The 17,806-nt window shown below is 38.4% G+C and overlaps 2 protein-coding genes across 4 annotated transcripts in view; one reads left to right on the forward strand and one right to left on the reverse strand.

The window, feature by feature from the left end:
* Nucleotides 1–9,020, forward strand: LOC100746387. Its single transcript, XM_033321932.1, has 4 exons — nucleotides 1–408; nucleotides 3,076–4,038; nucleotides 4,838–6,707; nucleotides 7,146–9,020. The coding sequence occupies exons 1-4, from the start codon at nucleotides 196–198 to the stop codon at nucleotides 8,147–8,149; spliced, it is 4,050 nt and encodes a 1,349-aa protein (XP_033177823.1). The 5' UTR covers nucleotides 1–195; the 3' UTR covers nucleotides 8,150–9,020.
* Nucleotides 8,520–17,806, reverse strand: part of LOC100746025 (tyrosine-protein kinase CSK) — a 29,059-nt gene continuing 19,772 nt past the window's right edge. For all 3 annotated transcript variants that reach the window (XM_003491222.4, XM_012388177.3, XM_012388178.3), the window contains 6 exons: nucleotides 14,429–14,812; nucleotides 12,806–13,459; nucleotides 11,820–12,015; nucleotides 11,643–11,729; nucleotides 11,461–11,553; nucleotides 8,520–11,381 (listed from right to left, as the gene is read on the reverse strand). In XM_003491222.4, coding sequence (XP_003491270.1) covers nucleotides 11,286–11,381; nucleotides 11,461–11,553; nucleotides 11,643–11,729; nucleotides 11,820–12,015; nucleotides 12,806–13,459; nucleotides 14,429–14,784 — 1,482 coding nt within the window. In that variant the 5' untranslated portion in view covers nucleotides 14,785–14,812 and the 3' untranslated portion in view covers nucleotides 8,520–11,285. The remainder of the gene's footprint in view (nucleotides 11,382–11,460; nucleotides 11,554–11,642; nucleotides 11,730–11,819; nucleotides 12,016–12,805; nucleotides 13,460–14,428; nucleotides 14,813–17,806) is intronic.

Here is a 17,806-nt window from a genome sequence, read left to right on the forward strand (position 1 = left end):
GCAAACGTCACCCGTAAACCAATACCAAATCCGACAATCCCTTCAGGCTGCCGTAATTCAAAATTCCATGTGACAGGACCGCAACGAAACTCGCCATCCAACAGCAAAACCAACCACTTCCGTTGAACGATCGTAAACAACGCCGCGAAAAATCTCTGAAAAAGACCGAATTCAAAGGACTTAACCTGCCTCTTCATGATTAATTTACCTCAGCATCTACCGTTCGTGTCGTCGATTATGCCAAGCCAGAACGTACCGATACAACAGACGAGCCAGAATTTCCCGATAACGTACCAACAACCGCAAACGGTCACCCAACAAATGCAAACCGCTCCTTCCGTTGCTTATCCAACCAATCCGCAAGGTATTTCGCTAGTATTGCAAGACTTATTAACAGTTCGTACCATCGTATGTACGTGTATGTATATATATAAACGTATGTATGTGTATATATATAGTGCGTGTATCGATTATCGACAGAGCTGGCATTTCACTGGTAAATATTGCTTCTCGGATCGAGGATCACGGTCGAACGGATTCGGTTTAATGAAACGCTTTGAGAACCTAATGAAGGTTTTTCGTTGCAATTCGGTGGTGGTGATTTCGTAGAATTTAACGCGTTGATCGTGGATACAGAGTTGATACGGTGGTCATTTAAGCTTTTCCAAGGGTTTTTTTTTTTTTGTTACGAGTTCATTAATTTCGTTTTTTATCATTTGGGAGAATTTTGGACGATGTTGGTTTGGTACATATTATAAATTTCCAATATGTACAACGATGTAGCCACTCAAGATAAGACGTTCATTTGGTTAGTTTCTTTTATCATGAAAGTTGGCAGATTTCCGATGATATTTCGATAAACGTTACAAATTTCTAATGCAACGGGTGTAGTCGTTTAAAAGGAGAGTTTTTTTTTAGGTAACCAGTCCATCGCGTACTTGTTTTCCTAATTCGTGAGGATTTCGGATACTTCGATTAATATGATACGTTTCGGATGTAGACCGGAGTGTGCGTGCGGTTGCGACGATTGTAGAAAACATGGAACGATATTTGGTAGAAAAGTAAATGGAAAATGTAAAATAAAAGAGAAGAACGGAGAAAAAGATTGCGCTACGTCGTAAAAATAACTAGACTCGCATTTCCAATCTCTTCCTGATTTCTATATTTTTCGTCAACTTTCCTCTATTATTCCTGTCGTTTTATTCAATTATTTTTTATTTCTTTCCCTGAGATTTCCAATATTTTCAAAGTAGGTACATCCTCTCTTACGGGTAGTTCTTATTGTTGGTCAAGCTTGACGATTTTTCAAAATCGAGTTCCTCGGAGAATTCAAATAGAAAAATTTCGTTTCGTGTGGTACGATGGTCACAAGTCATCAGGAAATACCTAGTCGCATTTCCTTTATACAAGAATTTCACATATTCTCCGTCAACTCCACGCACCAACTGCTTTTGCCTTTGATTTTAACGTGCTTTTGTCGTCCCCGTGCTCGTTTAAAAAATATCGTTAATATCATTTTGTATCAAATGAAACTAACACGGCTACTAGACAAACGAGTGTTACTCGTTTCCTGAAAAACTTTGTGAATTTATCGGCTACCGTCGAAAGCTTATATCGTCGAATTTATTTCCTTCTTCGACTATCTTGTATCAAAATACTCTTCTTTTTTTTTGCCACCGAGTGATCCGAAATTAAAAAAAAATAAGCAAAAATGTACTTGTCACATTTTTCGCCTGTGATCTTCGTATTAGGTTACGCTGCGAGCGTAAAAAAATGTTAGATTTTAAAAAAGTATGAATAACCTTTGGAAAAATGTTGCGCGCGCAAAATTTATGTTATATCGATCGAGTCCTAACGCATAAAGCTAAATTATTATTCGCATTATATTTTCGTTCTTCTATTTTGAATGACTAAATTACCTTCTATATATAACGCGAGTTGAAAATTGAATATACAGTAAAAATTGCACGCGAAATTTCACGTTAAATAAAAAACGAGTCGAGAGTTTATCGAGCATGGTGGATTTTACCTTAATAGAATTCTACCGCGAAAATTACGATACAGCTCATTTCAGAATCGATTGTTCCTAAAATAAAGTCCTATAAAGGAATTTCGTTTCGCAGTTCCGATCCACATTTTTATATCAAACACCTTTAGGATCGCAGCACGATTTTCAATCCACCGTGAACGAATATTCCCGAGCATTGCTGCGACGATGTAGCCATTCTCGATATTTTCACGGACAAAAAGTGTCTCTTCGTGCTTCCACGATAATTTCAATCTTCTTTAGTACAGCCAACGACCTTAACGAAGTCATTAAAACGTTCAAACTACGAAGTATTAAGCTTTATTTCATCGATAGCTTGTTTTTGAAAACAGATTCTTACGAACAATTCCTTTGGTTTATCCGCGAGATAAGAATATTTCAAACCATGAATTTTAAGATATATACATATATATGCGTTATACAAAGAGAGCACTTGTTTAAATTCGTGTTAAGCTAAATCGGTCCTCTCCTGACAAACAAAAATATTTTCTGCGTAACGTGTGTTAACCGTATGTTTAAACATCACGTGTTCGTATACCTACAATTGTATTACCAAAAGCACCTGAGCATCTCCAAGTATTACGAAGGTAAACATTTTTTGCATACGGTGCAGTTGCCATAAAACCGTCTACGACATATAGAAGAATTTATGCGACACTGCTAGATTATACGATAAATCAATTACTGCGCTTAATTCTGATCTGAATTTCCGAGTGTCTAACGCCGCGATGATAAAACTACGCTCATAATCCTATCTAAAAAAAACGTCGATGATCCCGTAAACATCGAAAAATATGATCTTTAGAATAATATTGAAGTGAGAATAATTTCGCGCTTACCATCGTATTTAAACAGCGAAATCAAATTATTAACTTCTTCCTCTGATATTTTTCCCTATCGTCGATCGTAAGTGAGATATTTGAGATTACCAAGTTGGATAGGACACCCAGTATAATAACCGAAGAAAAGAATACTTATCCGTGAACTGCGGCATTCTAGCGCTCAACCGTACGATTCTTTTATACTAAACGATGCAAAAGGACACGGTTCGTCCGTTAACTCGACAAATTATCAATTCAGATCCCTTCAAGCCGTTCTACCAACTCCATCAAGCGGACGTATTCCTGGCGAATCACCAGTACCAGCCAAATCTGCAACCTCCAAGAAACACGTACCCATTGTCGTTTCAACCAGCCCCTGTGCAAACTCAAGCCAACTACGGTAGCCTGCCTCAAAACATCCTCGACCAGATTCGTAGCTGCGTTAGTAGCGCAGCCCCGATATTTATCCTGCCAGGTGGTTGTCATCGACAAACCGGTGCAAGCAATTTAAACGAAGGCGTAGCGCAGCACAGCACAGGACAGTCGACGAATGTGAATCCCTTCGCGTCCTTCCACTGTCCACCCTCGTTCTATCCTTATCCGGTGCCTATGCCGGTGTTTGAGCCATTCGGAGTTCAAACTCGAGGCAAAGACGGTTCTCGCGGTTGCTTCTCGTGCTGTCAGAGGAAGCAACGCGGCTTGGATGGCAAGGAATATGCCGTGGGATGTTGCTGCGACGTTCACGAACAAGAGGAGCATCGTTGCACGGCTACGAACGGCGATACTATTTGCTCGAAACGAGATTGTCCAGTTTCCATAAGTTTGCAAGCGTTGGCGTCGCAATTTCTCTCGCTGCCAGGAATTATTTCTTGCGCTGTTACTAGGTTAATTTTACGAAAAATACCTGGATCGAATATAACCAGTAGCACGGAGGACACGATGGATAAGGCGATCAAGTGCTTGGAGACGCTGAACAAAGAGCAGCTGCTGGCCGAGTGCAGAAACTCGCAGCATGCGAACGCGCTCATCAACCTTCACATGACTACCAATCCTCCGGTGAATATTATTCCGCTGCTTACGTTGCTGCAACTCAAGGTGAACGTCTTGAAGGCGCAGGTGGAAAATTTGATTAATAAAAAGGTGACGGAGTGTCAAGGATTTGGATTCGAGGTGAGCATCTTCGTCTCGTGCTTCAATGCTGTCCTTCTGAATTTTTTATTAATCTTCCTTAACTTTCTCGGGATAGTAAGTGAGATCGCAAGTCCATTCGTTTGTTTGCAAACTCGTTTGTCCCAATTTCTTCTTCTACTTTCTATCCGTCTAGTGTTTAACGATTCTTTCGTGATTAAATTTTGCAAGGATATATCCAGTTCATTGCAACGACCCTATTTCACGAATGTATCGGGAGAATTCAAATCGTATAGACCTAACTCGCTCGGGGCCTTCTATAAATGATTTAAAAGCACGCAAAGGTCAAAGTCACATTGAACGTTAAAACCATCGATGGTCGACTCAACGACACGGTCGTGCAAAATATAAAGCGCGAGGTCGCTGGAACGAGATCGCAAAGCGAATCGCTGCAGGTCAATTAAAATTGTCCCAAGAATCGAAAGTCGTGTTAGCGACTCGTAGAAACGATTCCAAATCGTCTCACAGTCGTAAGAAAGTGAATTCAGGATTTCGTCGAAAATGTACAGGTTCGATCGAAGCTCGTCTCTCATTCGATGAACCCGAAAAGAAATTCGATAAATCTGAGAAGACGTTTCTCCGTTGCTTCGATTCCTCGTTCGAACCTCGCTTTCCCGAAAGCCAAAATTAACCCGATGACGCTCCGTTTTTCACGTCACTTAACCCACTCTCTGTCTACCCACACATCGCTCGTAATTTTCGAACAGAACGTGAATATTACGAAAACACGTTCGCTCACAGGCGCACGAGGAATATCATTCGCCACTGTTTGTGTTTCCAGGTAGAGACTAGCGGCCCCATAGATCCAACCGTGCTGTCGATGAAGACGAACGCCGAGCTGCGTCAACTGTTAGCAGCTTTGCGGCAAAAGGAATGCGACGAGAGGGTGAACGTCAACTTCTCGCCTTACCATTCTCAGAAGGTGATCGCCGAGTGTCGTCTGAACAACGTTCAAGCGAAAATTCGCCAAGTGGAGACGGAGTTCGACAGGAGAAGAGACATCTCGGTACCCGGTCCGACTCTCACTTCCAGGATTATCCGACAGTTTTCTGAATCTACGTGCGCGTTTGGCTTCGCGCAGACGGGACTGTTCGAGCCTTATGTGCAGGGAAGAATGTCGGACTCGCCAGATCCGTTTGCACGAAATCCGAGGAGGCTCGCGTTGAAGCCTCACGAGCCTGCACAGAGAACTGTCCAGTGGAAGGAAGAAGATAAGGCCGTTGCTACGTCTGAGAATGGAACGACCACGTGCAGAGACGCGGAAACGGGCGAAGATTGCGTTGTTCGTTCGAAGGAAAAGGGAGTGGAATCAAAATCCAGCGAGGACACTTGTAGCTGCGAAGAAAGTTCCTCGCAAGAGAGTCTCGATGAGGATAAAAAAAAACTTGGCTTAAGAATCGATCGGCATGGAAACGTGATCGTAAGTAGCGCCTGCTGTTCGAGAGGCGTGTCCTTGTTCAAACTTGCATCGCGTATTGTTGAGAAAATGAAGCAGGTTTCCGGCGAGGATTACGCGGAGAACGAAGGAGAAGAAGCGAAAGGAGAAGGGCGTGAGTCGAGAGACGAAGAAGAAGATTCTGTGATAGAGTTTCGTATCAAGGAGATTGGCGTCGACGGTAAAGAGTTTGAGATAATTACGATTGACGATGATGACGAGGATACGAAAAGTAAGACGTTCGATGGTGGAAAAGCGAGTATTACGAAGGAGCGTGAAAGCGATACGGATGTTGGAGAGAAGATGGGCGTCGGGATAGAAACCGGTACTTTGAGAAAGACAGATATCGAAGAAAACTCCGAAGGAATAGAAGCTTCCGTTGATGCAGGCTTTCCAATAAAACAGGAGACCGAAAGTATAGAAAGAATGATAGATTCTGATTACAAAGACATTAAGGAAGAACCAGCGGAAAAGGGCGAAAGCGATCAGAAGCGTTCTACGACGACAGCTGGTGTAGAACCAAAAAAGGAGGCGGTAGTCTGGGAATCAGACGCGAAAGTAAAAGCAGAACCTAAGGATTACGTTGTCGTAACTAAGAAAGAAATCGTTCGAAAGCCTGACAACATCGAATCGCTGGGTGTTACGTCTTCGTCCAAAGAAACTGCGGTCGAAAAAGAAAATGACAGAGCGTTTAAAGAGGAACCGATCGCTGAGAACGTCCCGATACACCGAGAAACTGTAAATCAGACGGTTGCAAACAGGCAACCGTCCCGAAAGTCGTCTTCTGATTTGTATAAAACGTTGAACTACACCGTTATAGCGAAGCCAGTGAGCCCAAATAAACAACGAAAGAAACTTTCAAATAAAAACGAGATCGATTCTGAATCGCGGAAAAAAGATAGAAAAAGGAAAAATATACAGATCGTCTCCATGATGACTCGTGTTAAATATAATAAACAATTTGTAGATTTCCGGGGGTGGAACGATGCGAATGAAAGACGCATAGAACGTGATTTCTCGAAAAGCGTCGACAAAGAAAATGAGAATGACGAGGATGATAGATATCTTCTTTCAAAGAAAGAACATTCTTCTATGACACGCAGCGACGAACAACGTGAATTAGTATCGATGGTTCCTACGAGCACCGAAACCAACGATGACATTGAAAAGAATACACTCGAGAAAAAGATGTTCCCAAAGAGTCGTCGAATGAATGGTGAGTAAATACGTAATTATGGTAATATTATAACACCTTGATACCTTAGATAAATTATCCCATCTACCATCTGAAAACAGCCAAGAAATATCTTATTGCCTGTTTATGCTGCCTTTGTTTTTCTTTATTCAATTTAAAATATTTTCTCGTTACCTCGCAAACGGACTGTACAATGTGTGTCTTTGCTTAAAAAATACGAAACACGAGCAACTTCAAATATCTCGACATATCTTGCAAAATGGAAAAATTGTCAGATGGGGTATTTTAATTAAAAAGGAGAGAATACTCGGTGAATATCATTGAATCGATCAGAGAACGATAGGAAATTATAAAAAAGCAATGCTTTTTATTTAGTTGGGATAGTACAGTTTCGGTATTGGGTATACTTGGAGTAACGCGCAAACGTTACAAAATACAAGCGACCAATATGATCCGTAGGCGAGAAAATGACAAATGGGCTGAAACGCTTTCCACCGCTGAAGCATACATATTCAAACGCAGCAGGAACAACAGCCGAGATCTCGGAAAATCTACTTCGTGGAAAAGAGATCGAGTCAAACTGCTCGAGGATCGTTTGCGATAGAAGTAGCTCTTATCATTGCAATTCGAAAATGGAAAATGGCATTGTCTCCGTGATATATTCCATGATGGAAAGTCGGTTTGTTTCCTTGAACTCGTTGCTCGGCAATATAGCGAATTTCCAAGGCGTCCTCTCCAATTTCCATCTCAACAAATCGTTCAACGATACTCGCGACGAAGATAATTTAAATTCGAATCGAGACGACGCAAAAAATAAAAGGCTAAAATCGCAGAAAAACAATTGGATTGCACTTCCGCCGAATACGAACGCTTACAACGATGGTGAGCACGATGTTTCCGGCGGAAATCGTGTTTCCGTTGGCGAACAGTGTATTAACGTGCACGAAACGAGACATTCGATAATCGTGGACAGAGAAAAGAACGATTATCTACTGATCGGGGGTTCTGTTAGCAGCCAATCTCGAGAATTATCGAGAAACGGTTTCAAGCGACCATATCATACACGTAGAAACATATTGATAAGAAGCCGACTGAAAAGTTCGGGAAACTCGAGACACGAGTATCTGCGTCCTTTTACGATCTTCAAACGATTGAAGGGAAATAAAATAGTTGCGTCTCAGACAGGTTCGCAAATCCAACATCGACTAAAAGCTAGACAAAGATTTTTAGCTTTGCCTGGAATACCCGAGGATGTGGAGACGTTAAGCAACGGTAAACACGCTAATGCATTTGTAACGATAAATAGCGCATCTGAGAACGTAATAACGCAGCAGGATAGTAAACGTAATAATTGCGACGCTGTTACTGAATGCTCTGCTCTTTCCATTGATCGTTGCTCGACAGAAAAGCATCGGGTAATTAACGGTTCTCTCAATGGGATGGTAGTAAATGAACAGATATAGTTTGAATGAATATCACGATTTTATTAGCGTTTGGCAGTAAAGTATAACGTTGGAGATTAAATGGAGAAATAATGACATAAGGACAAACGAATATCGTATAGATTTACTTTTGTGCGAAATGAAATTTTCTTCCAACTAGTATCTCCCTTCTTTGAAAGTTGTATTTCTCCGGAACATCGTACAAATGCTCTCTAATCGTTTGGTGTCTTTGGAAGACCCAATCGTATCGATAAAAAAAAACGCAAACTTTACGTATCAATGTACACACGATATATAAATGATCCTCTTAAAGAGAAAAAGAAAAACATCGTCAATAGGCGAATATACGCGTTTGTCTCGTAATTGGAAATAATTGTAACCGGTGAGCGAATACAGTACACCTTCTTCCGTTTTATTAATCGTTAATTTGCTTCTTTTAACGGCTGTTATCTCCGATCGATGAACCACAGTTTATAGCTGTGGTCAACTGTCTACTGAGAATCTTTAGAATCGGTAATCTATATTTTGTAACAACGCGGCCATACAGGTCAAACGCTCTTCTACACCCTCAAAATCGTACGGGTCGAATATTTTTGGAGGCCAGAACTTTCTTAATGTAAATTCACTTCACGTGCACTGCCATGCACGTGCATTGTCACAGTCATCCACGTCAACGCAAAGGCATTCAGTTCTTCAGACATTTCAGATTCAAATACATCCGTGCATTGTAAACTATAGTCTGTCCAAGATCAATTGGTTGATCAAGATCATCGAAGAAAGAGAAACCCCACACCGTATCCGAATCCCAATATAACGCTGATTCTGTTCTTCGTTTCTCGTCTTAAAGACATAAATATAGAAACACGTGAACTTACATTTTCTCTTAAAAAAAGAAAAAAAAAAAAAGAAAAATCGAAGCGTTTGATAGCTTTAGAAAAGAAGAATATCTCGCTTGTTAGTTTATCCAGAGTCAAGGATGTAACTTTGAATAATCAATAAATTTTGGACAAACTTTAGCGAACTCATCCGAATCATGAATATCGTATAATTTGTTATTCAATATGTATATATATATTAAATTTCTTACAAACTAACAAACTTATCATAAGTAAAAAATAAACGAATCTAACACACTGGGCGCACTCATAAAAGCTTAATGCTGATCTGTAACAAAATCTCGCTTATATGTTAAATTACACAGGATAATTATGAAGTAACGTTTGTCACACCACACTGTAAATACGATGCGGCTTAAAAAAGATATAACAAAATGTAGGGTTTCGATATTCAACGTAGAAACGTGAGAAATACCAAAGCAAGGGGAGAACTGACATTCGATATGGATTACGTTGGATGTGAAATATGCATCCATGAATGTCTTCATAGTCGCAAATAGAGGTCGACAAATGTAGTATCATCGAAAAAACGTTAGGTACTGGATTAGAGCCATATACATTATATTACATGCTATCGAAGTTATAAACGGACTGGTACGCTTATAAATACGCTACATATTTATTCTAAGACTCAAACTAGATACGCACTTTCGCGAAACAGATTCGGTCTATCGTTAAAAGATTATTATCGTTCTTACAAAGCTCGGTTCAGTCATGACGGTCCTTCTTTCGGATACTATTGCAAGCAATGAAAAAATGCGAGGAACTGAGTACATTGGCTTTGATTTCGGATAATAAGTCTCTGCGTGTATGATTCTGATAGAAATTATGTAAATTAGATCCAAAACCTGATATCAAGTAACATACTTTGTATACCAATCTTCCAGTTTTCATAGCGAACCAAGAAACTATTTCTTCAACATTTGTCATATTTTTTTCTATTTCGCTTGAAACTACCTACCCTCTACGAATAAATATCATTAGTCCGTTATAACCATTGGAGAAAGTATTAAATAAGTGGTGGTTCCTATATTACAGAAGGAAGATAGAATAACACGAAACGTCTACAGTTTGATTACTTTAAATATGTAATTATCCGATCTTTTCTTTCTTTTCTATATCATTGCGTTGGGTAGTGCAATTGAAATATGGACATTCGGATAGTTATGTAAAGTAACCATCTTAAAAACTAAAAACAAAAACATATAGACAATTCTTGTTAAATCTTCTAACCAATATCAATCTGTGTATTGGAAATATTAATTCTTCTTATTTTTCCCATTCTGATAACCAGATATGTACAAAAGTATTTACAAATACATTTACATCACTAATATATAGTCAAATATCTCAGGGGCAACTTAAATAATCATGTATAATAGTCTGCAATAATTTAGTTAAAAATTAATACTTCCTATGACAAATCTTTGATTAAAAAAAACGTATACGACTAACAAGTACTTGTAATCTACAATCGCTATAATACGATACAAACATCTCTCTGACAAACTGTCGACGATAAAAATCTAGTTACCTTTCTTCTGTTCTACCGTTACACGTAAGTGAAAAAATTCCAATATATCCATCCTTATACAAGTTAAGTCCAAAAGATTACTTTGTAATAAGTATTTATCATGAATAATTACGTCTCATTTTCTTTAAATTCAGTTCAATGTAAGGCGCTTCTTACACCTGGAAATATTTCTCGAGTCATGACAATGACGAAAATTGCTCGAAAAACCGCGAGATCAAGCAGCTTTATAAAGACTGCCATACTCGACCTTACAAAAACACGACAATGAAAGAAAAGAACTAAAAAGAAAAGTAATTGAAAAAGGAAAAGAATTAAAATTAAATATTGTAAATATCCTTTCAAGTGTTACCTGAATTTCGGATGTACAAGTTGAACTTCTTTCGTTCAAGAATTACAACTTGGCCAAAGGCACGATTGATATATATTAATTTATATGGAAAATATTTTTGTAAAAGAATATGAAAATCAAAAAAATCTTTAAAAATAAAGATAATAATAATAGCGATAATAATAACGTAACAATAAATACAAGCAACGCAGATTCTACTTTTGTACAATAAAAAATGTACAATAGAAAATTGCTTTTTGTAGCAAAGGTATTTAGAGCCACTACCTTTGACCCTGACTTAAAAAAAAATCTCGAAAATTCTAATTCCTTCTTTTATGTCTTTTCTACTTTAATCTATGAATAATAAGTAGCATTTCTTCTTTTTCTTTTTTCTTTTCTTTAATTCACACCTTTGGTGTACTCAGCTTTCAGTTGACCCAGCACTAATTTTATATCGTAAAAAGTAGGTCGGTTTTCAGGTTGTAAGTCCCATGCCTGGTAAAGAATATTTACTTCGTAACAACGTATAACATAATTTTTACGTATATATATCATAGAAAATTTCTATACATACTTGTCTCATGATATCGTAAACTTCGTGAGGACAACCATCAGGTGGCTCCATTTTATATCCCTTTTCCACACACTTCACAACGTCAGCTAGTGGCTGAAATCAACAGTAATGAAAATCAATGTGGATTACTTTAACACAAACGATAGTCCAACAAGAAAACATACACATAGAACTCTACTCACAATTCGTGGATATGGTACACGTCCAAAGGAATAGATCTCCCACAAGAGTATTCCAAAACTCCACATATCAGACTTATTTGAAAACTTCTGAAAACAAGAAATTGCAAATTGCGTATATACGCGAATAATGTTAAAATTGGGCATTATGGAATCGGTATTTCGCAACTTGATATTTACATTTTGCTTTAAAGCCTCTGGTGCAGTCCATTTGATGGGCAGCTTCCCTCCTTCGAGAGAAAAATTTTCGTCCCGTGCCAAACCGAAATCCGACACTTTCGCAGAGTTATCCTCCGCGACAAGAACGTTTCTCGCGGCCAGATCTCTGTGCACTACGTGTCTGGATTCTAAATACGCCATGCCTGCGCACGTGTCGCTGAAAGGGAACAAAATGCATATTTAAAACCAGTCCTCTCTGACACACGAGACGATATAATTTATGCGAAGTGTAACGGCGCGCTGAATTCAACGAAGCTTCGTAGATAAACAGAAAATATTTTACCTCTTGCGTTCAATCAACTTCTGTTAAATTTACTTTCAATAAATTAAGCTTTGACTCAATTTCACGTAATGGTAGTACATGGTATTTATTTCAAGATTGCGTCAGTACTACTTTTGCAGTATTATTACAATAGCATTGGATTATCTGTCACATGTACCAATTTAACTTTTGTTTCAACGAGTAGAAAGACATAATAGCTTAAGAAGAATTTTAACCAAGACTATATATTTTGTATCTTTATTTAACAACAGAAAAACAACGATTGAGCCAAACTACAATGGTCCAAAGAACATAGCGCAATATTTTTAGATCAAAGAAGAAAATCTGTATCGTCAAATCAGAATTAAGACAAGTATTCGTGCATATTGTTCACTCGCATTTTCAAATGAAATTTCTAGAAATGTTGTAACAACGGAGAAATACGATTGAGTTGAAAATGAGGCGAAGAACGCGCGGACTTTAAGAGGACATAGCGAGTAGGTCGCGTACCAGCATGGAGAACGCGAGTAAAATACCACTCGTATTTCTCTATTTCGCAAACTATTCGATATCTACGCAAACAAGCATCCGTCTATATGCAAAGTTTCGAAGAAATCAGCGCGTGACACCTCGCGTGTTTCCCCAGCGAAGCATAAATTCAGCTGCATCCGTGCTTTTTACGTACTACGCGAAGTTGATCTGGTCCTTCTTGGAAACGTGCAGTCTCCCTCTTGATCTCAGGTAATCCACCAGGGATCCTTTACTCATATATTCCGTAACCAGGTACATGTGTTGATTATTGAAAACAAGGCCGAGCAGTTTGACCAGATTGTCGTGGATCAGCGAAGTCATGAGACTCGCCTCGGCCAGAAACCTCTGCGCCGCCTCGCTGTTGTCTTTCAGCATTTTCACGGCGACCCTTTCGCCCCGATAAACGCCCAACAACACGTCACCGAACTCTCCTTTGCCGATACACTCCCTCAATTCAAGTTCGTGGGTCTGTATAACCCAACCAGCATCGATGAACGCCTTTAGATCCACGCAGAAGTCCTGTTTGCCCTGTTTAGGCAGAGATTTGGTGAGCTGCGTGCACAATCCATCGGCATCCTGCTCGTAATGCTCGACCAGTAAGGCCAGATTTTCAAAAAATTCTTCCTCGTCGATAGTTAATTGTTTGTTCGTGTATTGCACTCTGTAATGTTGGACACGGCCCTCGTAGCACACGCACAGCGTATAGTCGCCGGGGAAATTCGTCGACTCCCGGACTAGGAACAGGCCGTCCTCGCGCGGCCGCAACAATCGTTCGGCAGTTTCCCTCGATATCTTCCCGTGGAACCATCTAAAAACAACGGATAATCGTGAGTTTGCGTGAAATGAAATTCGATTAACGCGCCGATTGGCGCATAATTGTGCGAGCCGATATTCTCGCCAGAACAATTAAAAGCAGGAGATGCCTATAGGCAGAAGTTCGAGAATCTCGTAGCAAAAATCATCTTTGTCATTTGAATTTCTTTTATCAAAATATATATCATATTACACAATCGATGCAAGTATATTTATAGTTATATCATAGAGGAATTGTTTCTATTCAAATCATATACAGTTATAGAATAAAGATCGTTTTCGCGTCGTTGAGTTTTCACTCGAGTACAAGTCACGGCATATACGTAAGTCATTTTTCATAATTATTAGAATCCCGTGAAATTTATAAAAGTTACGTAAAAACTATGTACAAACACGATAAGTATAGTATATATCAAAGAACCGTGTTTTATGTATACAAAGAATTTTCAAAATTAATCTTCTCGCGAATCGAGCGTTAAATCGAAAAATATTATTCTACGTTTTCGATTTACTTTTCCGTGAGAAATCTCATCTTATCTATATATACAGAGTAGTTGGTAACTGGTGGTACAAGCACAGAGGGGTGATTCTACGCGAAAAAAGAAGTCGAAAATATAGAATAAAAATTTTTTTTAATTTTTCCATCGAGACAACGATCTACAGTGAGATCCGTTATAACGAGACGCGATAAAGTGCACGCGTACCGAGCGAAAATTTAAAGTCGATTTTCTCGAAAACAAAGCCTCAAACGAACAATTTTTATTCTATATTTTCCACTTCTTTTTTCGCGTAGAATCACCCCCTTTCCGCTTGTACCACCAGTTACCAACCACCCGGTATATATATATATATATATAGACATAATATAAGTTCGATGCAATAAAGAATTTTTATAAAAATCTCATCCAATCGTTTCTTATACAATCGATGTAAATTCGCGATGGTGCAAGAAACAAATACGTACGGCATAGCGTTGAGTTTGACCTCGTGCCTCGGATTCGCCGATAACGCAGCAGGATTGCTAGGATTGGTGACGTTCGAGGTGAGGATTACCGGTGATGAGCCGGTGTTCATGTGACTGGTTATATTAGCAGAGGTGACGTTCGAATGCGTAGTCATCGTCGGTGATACTGGATGGGACGGAATGTTACTTGTAGACAAGTTGGAAGGAACGTTGTGTTGCGTGCTATTTTGTATAAGGGGATGGGATGTTACGTTTGAGGGGATCGTATGGTGATTTTGATTGCCATCGAGCTTCGCTTGCCGCGCTGGCGCTGACACATTCGGGTATCCGCCACCCGCATTGTGATACGTTGGCATCGCAACTCCCGCAGTGGCCTATGCGAACCTACAAAAAAAGGAACACATTTTCATTTAAACACATTTTCATTCGCTGTAAAGTGCACGGCTTCGAAATCTTATCTTTCGAAACGCAAAGATGTTTCACAAAGTGATCCGATTATTTTCAACATCTTCACCTTTCCACGCTGTCGACCTTTCCACCTTTTCTCGAGTCTTCCTATCGACGAACAACGCCTCGAGTTTAAGCAACATACGAGAGAATCCAATTTTACGGTAAAATTTTTGTGTAAAAATTAGCAGCTCTTTCGCTTGTGAGATAGAAAATTTAAAGACCTACCTTAATATTTCACGATATTAACGTGATAATATTTGATTCAGAATATGTATCGTGATTGGCGATTTTTCTATCAAGATTTCTTATTCTTTAATTCGCAAGTAGGTAATGACATATTTTTTTAAAGAATAGATTTCACACGATGTGTCTACACATTCGATACGTTTTATCACTCTGAAATACGTTTTACCATGTAGAATAAAAAAAAATCGTGATAGTTTAAACGAACGTTCGTTTCCAGATGATATCATTTCCATATTTCAGTATGGTAACTCCAGTCGTATTTCTTGATTCTGCAAATCTGACGTCAATGAGACACATAAACGTAGTACTAGCACTAACCTTGAGATTAGAACTAATTTGACGACTATGAATCGATACTTGGAGACAATACGATTACAAACGTTAGAAACGATAAAGCAACCAAGCTTCTACGAGCAACACTGAAATTTATAAACACGCTCGTAATGAATGAACTTCAAACCTCGTAAGAATTGTCCTTAAGAAAAAGTCATGAATCATAATATTGTCATTCAGAGCGCCGTGACTTGATACATCTTTCTGAGTTAATAGGTACGAAATTGTTCAGGATGAATGAAACATTCCGTGTACGAAAGACGGATTACGTTTCGAACGACTCGACAGTGATATTTGCCATATTTATATTTTATTTCGTTTCAGGCTATTAAATTGTTTTTGTTTAACTCGTTCAATGTTAAGGAAATTTATTAGAAAGAAATTTTGATTTTCTCATATTCGATCGACTAACACTTGACTTTTATTGTTTGTCGATCTCCAAACGACAGGGCTTTATTTTATGGTATCGTTTTTATAAACAAAATGGTATTTATCGACTAAACGATACATGTTTCTCCCTTTTTGTCCTATTTCCTCTATGAACAAGGACAACGTCTTGATCATACCGCAGTCAACGCCTAATCTCCGTAAACTAAGTCAAGGACTTATTAAATCAATTTTCCAGTTTTGTCTGTGGTTTTAAACTTTTCTTATAACACACACGATGTATTGCAAATAAAACGAAGCGTAACCTATATTCACATCTTAATATTTGATCAACAATTACGAAGATCGCGATTAAGAGGAGTAAAATTGTCTCCAAATACGAGTAATTTTCTCTCATAAATTAGCAGGTAATTATAAAAAGGGAACTATTTGCCTGTGTAAAACAAGTAATTTCGTACGAATAAATCGAAAAAAAATATTCCTATTTAAATGTAGCAAAAATCCAATTTTGTCACACAGACAAAATACAGAGGACGCGTAATATTCTTGTCGATTAGTGAAATGCTAAAGGAATTGTTTCATGTTCGAGGGATAGCTTTCAAGATATGAAAAAGTTATAAAGAATGTCTTGGCGCTTGGTATGCCACGTTTGCCAGAAAACAAGCTTTAGATATCCGGTTTCTCGAGTAACAACCGTAAAGATTTGTTTCATCGTGGGGGAGGGGGGATTCGGTTCCAGAGCATGTGGTTCGAGCGTTGATTTTGTCTTTGAGATACACGATAGCCCTGCGCTTTTTCTTTCTTCCTTCTTTGCACTTGCGTATCGGTTAACGATACATTGCGTTCCATGTTAACGGACACAATGATGGCGAACACACGAATGCTTTTTACGCGATCCACCTAACAGTGTCACGTTTGATTAATATTTGTCGCGAGAGCAAGCGTAGCGAGCGCTTAAGCGAATCGTTGCGTCAAGCAGTTTCCGGGAAGTCCTGATTTTACCATGATTTTTCGTCATTTACAGCACTTCGTTAGAGCGAGTCAATTTTATGGATCTGTTCCTTTTAAGAAATTACTTGCAGTAAAACTTTATTTATCTGAGCACCATTTATCTGGTGTGATCTGATCCGAACAAAGTTTTAATTACTGTCCGATTAAACCAACTTCCGCTAATTAAGCTCACTTATCTAAAACTGAATTCCTATTATACGAACTATAGATGCTTCTGAAGTAGAGTCAGACGAATGGAATTCCAATCTGCAACTTACAAAGCTGATTAATTATTTTGAAGATGGTCGTTGACCCAAATTTTTCCATTATCTTCTTTTTAATTGAACACGGTTTGGAAGTGGCTGTAGAGTGATTACTAGAATGATTAATAGATCTAATGACTGCTGGAGAAAGAATTTAAAAGATAATTTTTTAATTCGATAATGTCATGTCCGTTTAAAAGTATCGCAGAGTAAAATAAGAATGATATGCCGCGAAATGATTTCCTCGATTTAAATAAAATCAATCTTTGCCCGTAGAAAATGAATAGTGGTATTTATTGAATATCGAATGTGAATATTTCATTCGTACAACATGTATCTAGAATTTGAGAGGTGAAATATTTCCCATAAATCTTGAGCTTGATATTTATAAACGATCCTGTAGTAAACGATCATAGTTTACGAAAACTACATCTCTTTATTTTTTATTTAATTCAAAATATCTAACCATTATAAATAAGCAATAACCTGCATAATATAACTTTACCTGCAAATCAAAGAAAAAGAAAAAAGGTTTAAGAGGAATTTCAAATATTTCAACGTATTTTGAAAAAATGGAAAACAGGAGACTCGATATAGGACAATTTAAACTAAGCGGAACAACACATTGAACAACGCTGCTAAAATCGCAAAAATACGATAAAACTACGTTACGATCATTCTTTCGAAAAAAAAAAAAAAAAAAAAAAAA

Source organism: Bombus impatiens, unplaced genomic scaffold, assembly GCF_000188095.3.
Source record: "Bombus impatiens unplaced genomic scaffold, BIMP_2.2 scf_0528, whole genome shotgun sequence".
Lineage (NCBI taxonomy): Eukaryota > Metazoa > Arthropoda > Insecta > Hymenoptera > Apidae > Bombus > Bombus impatiens.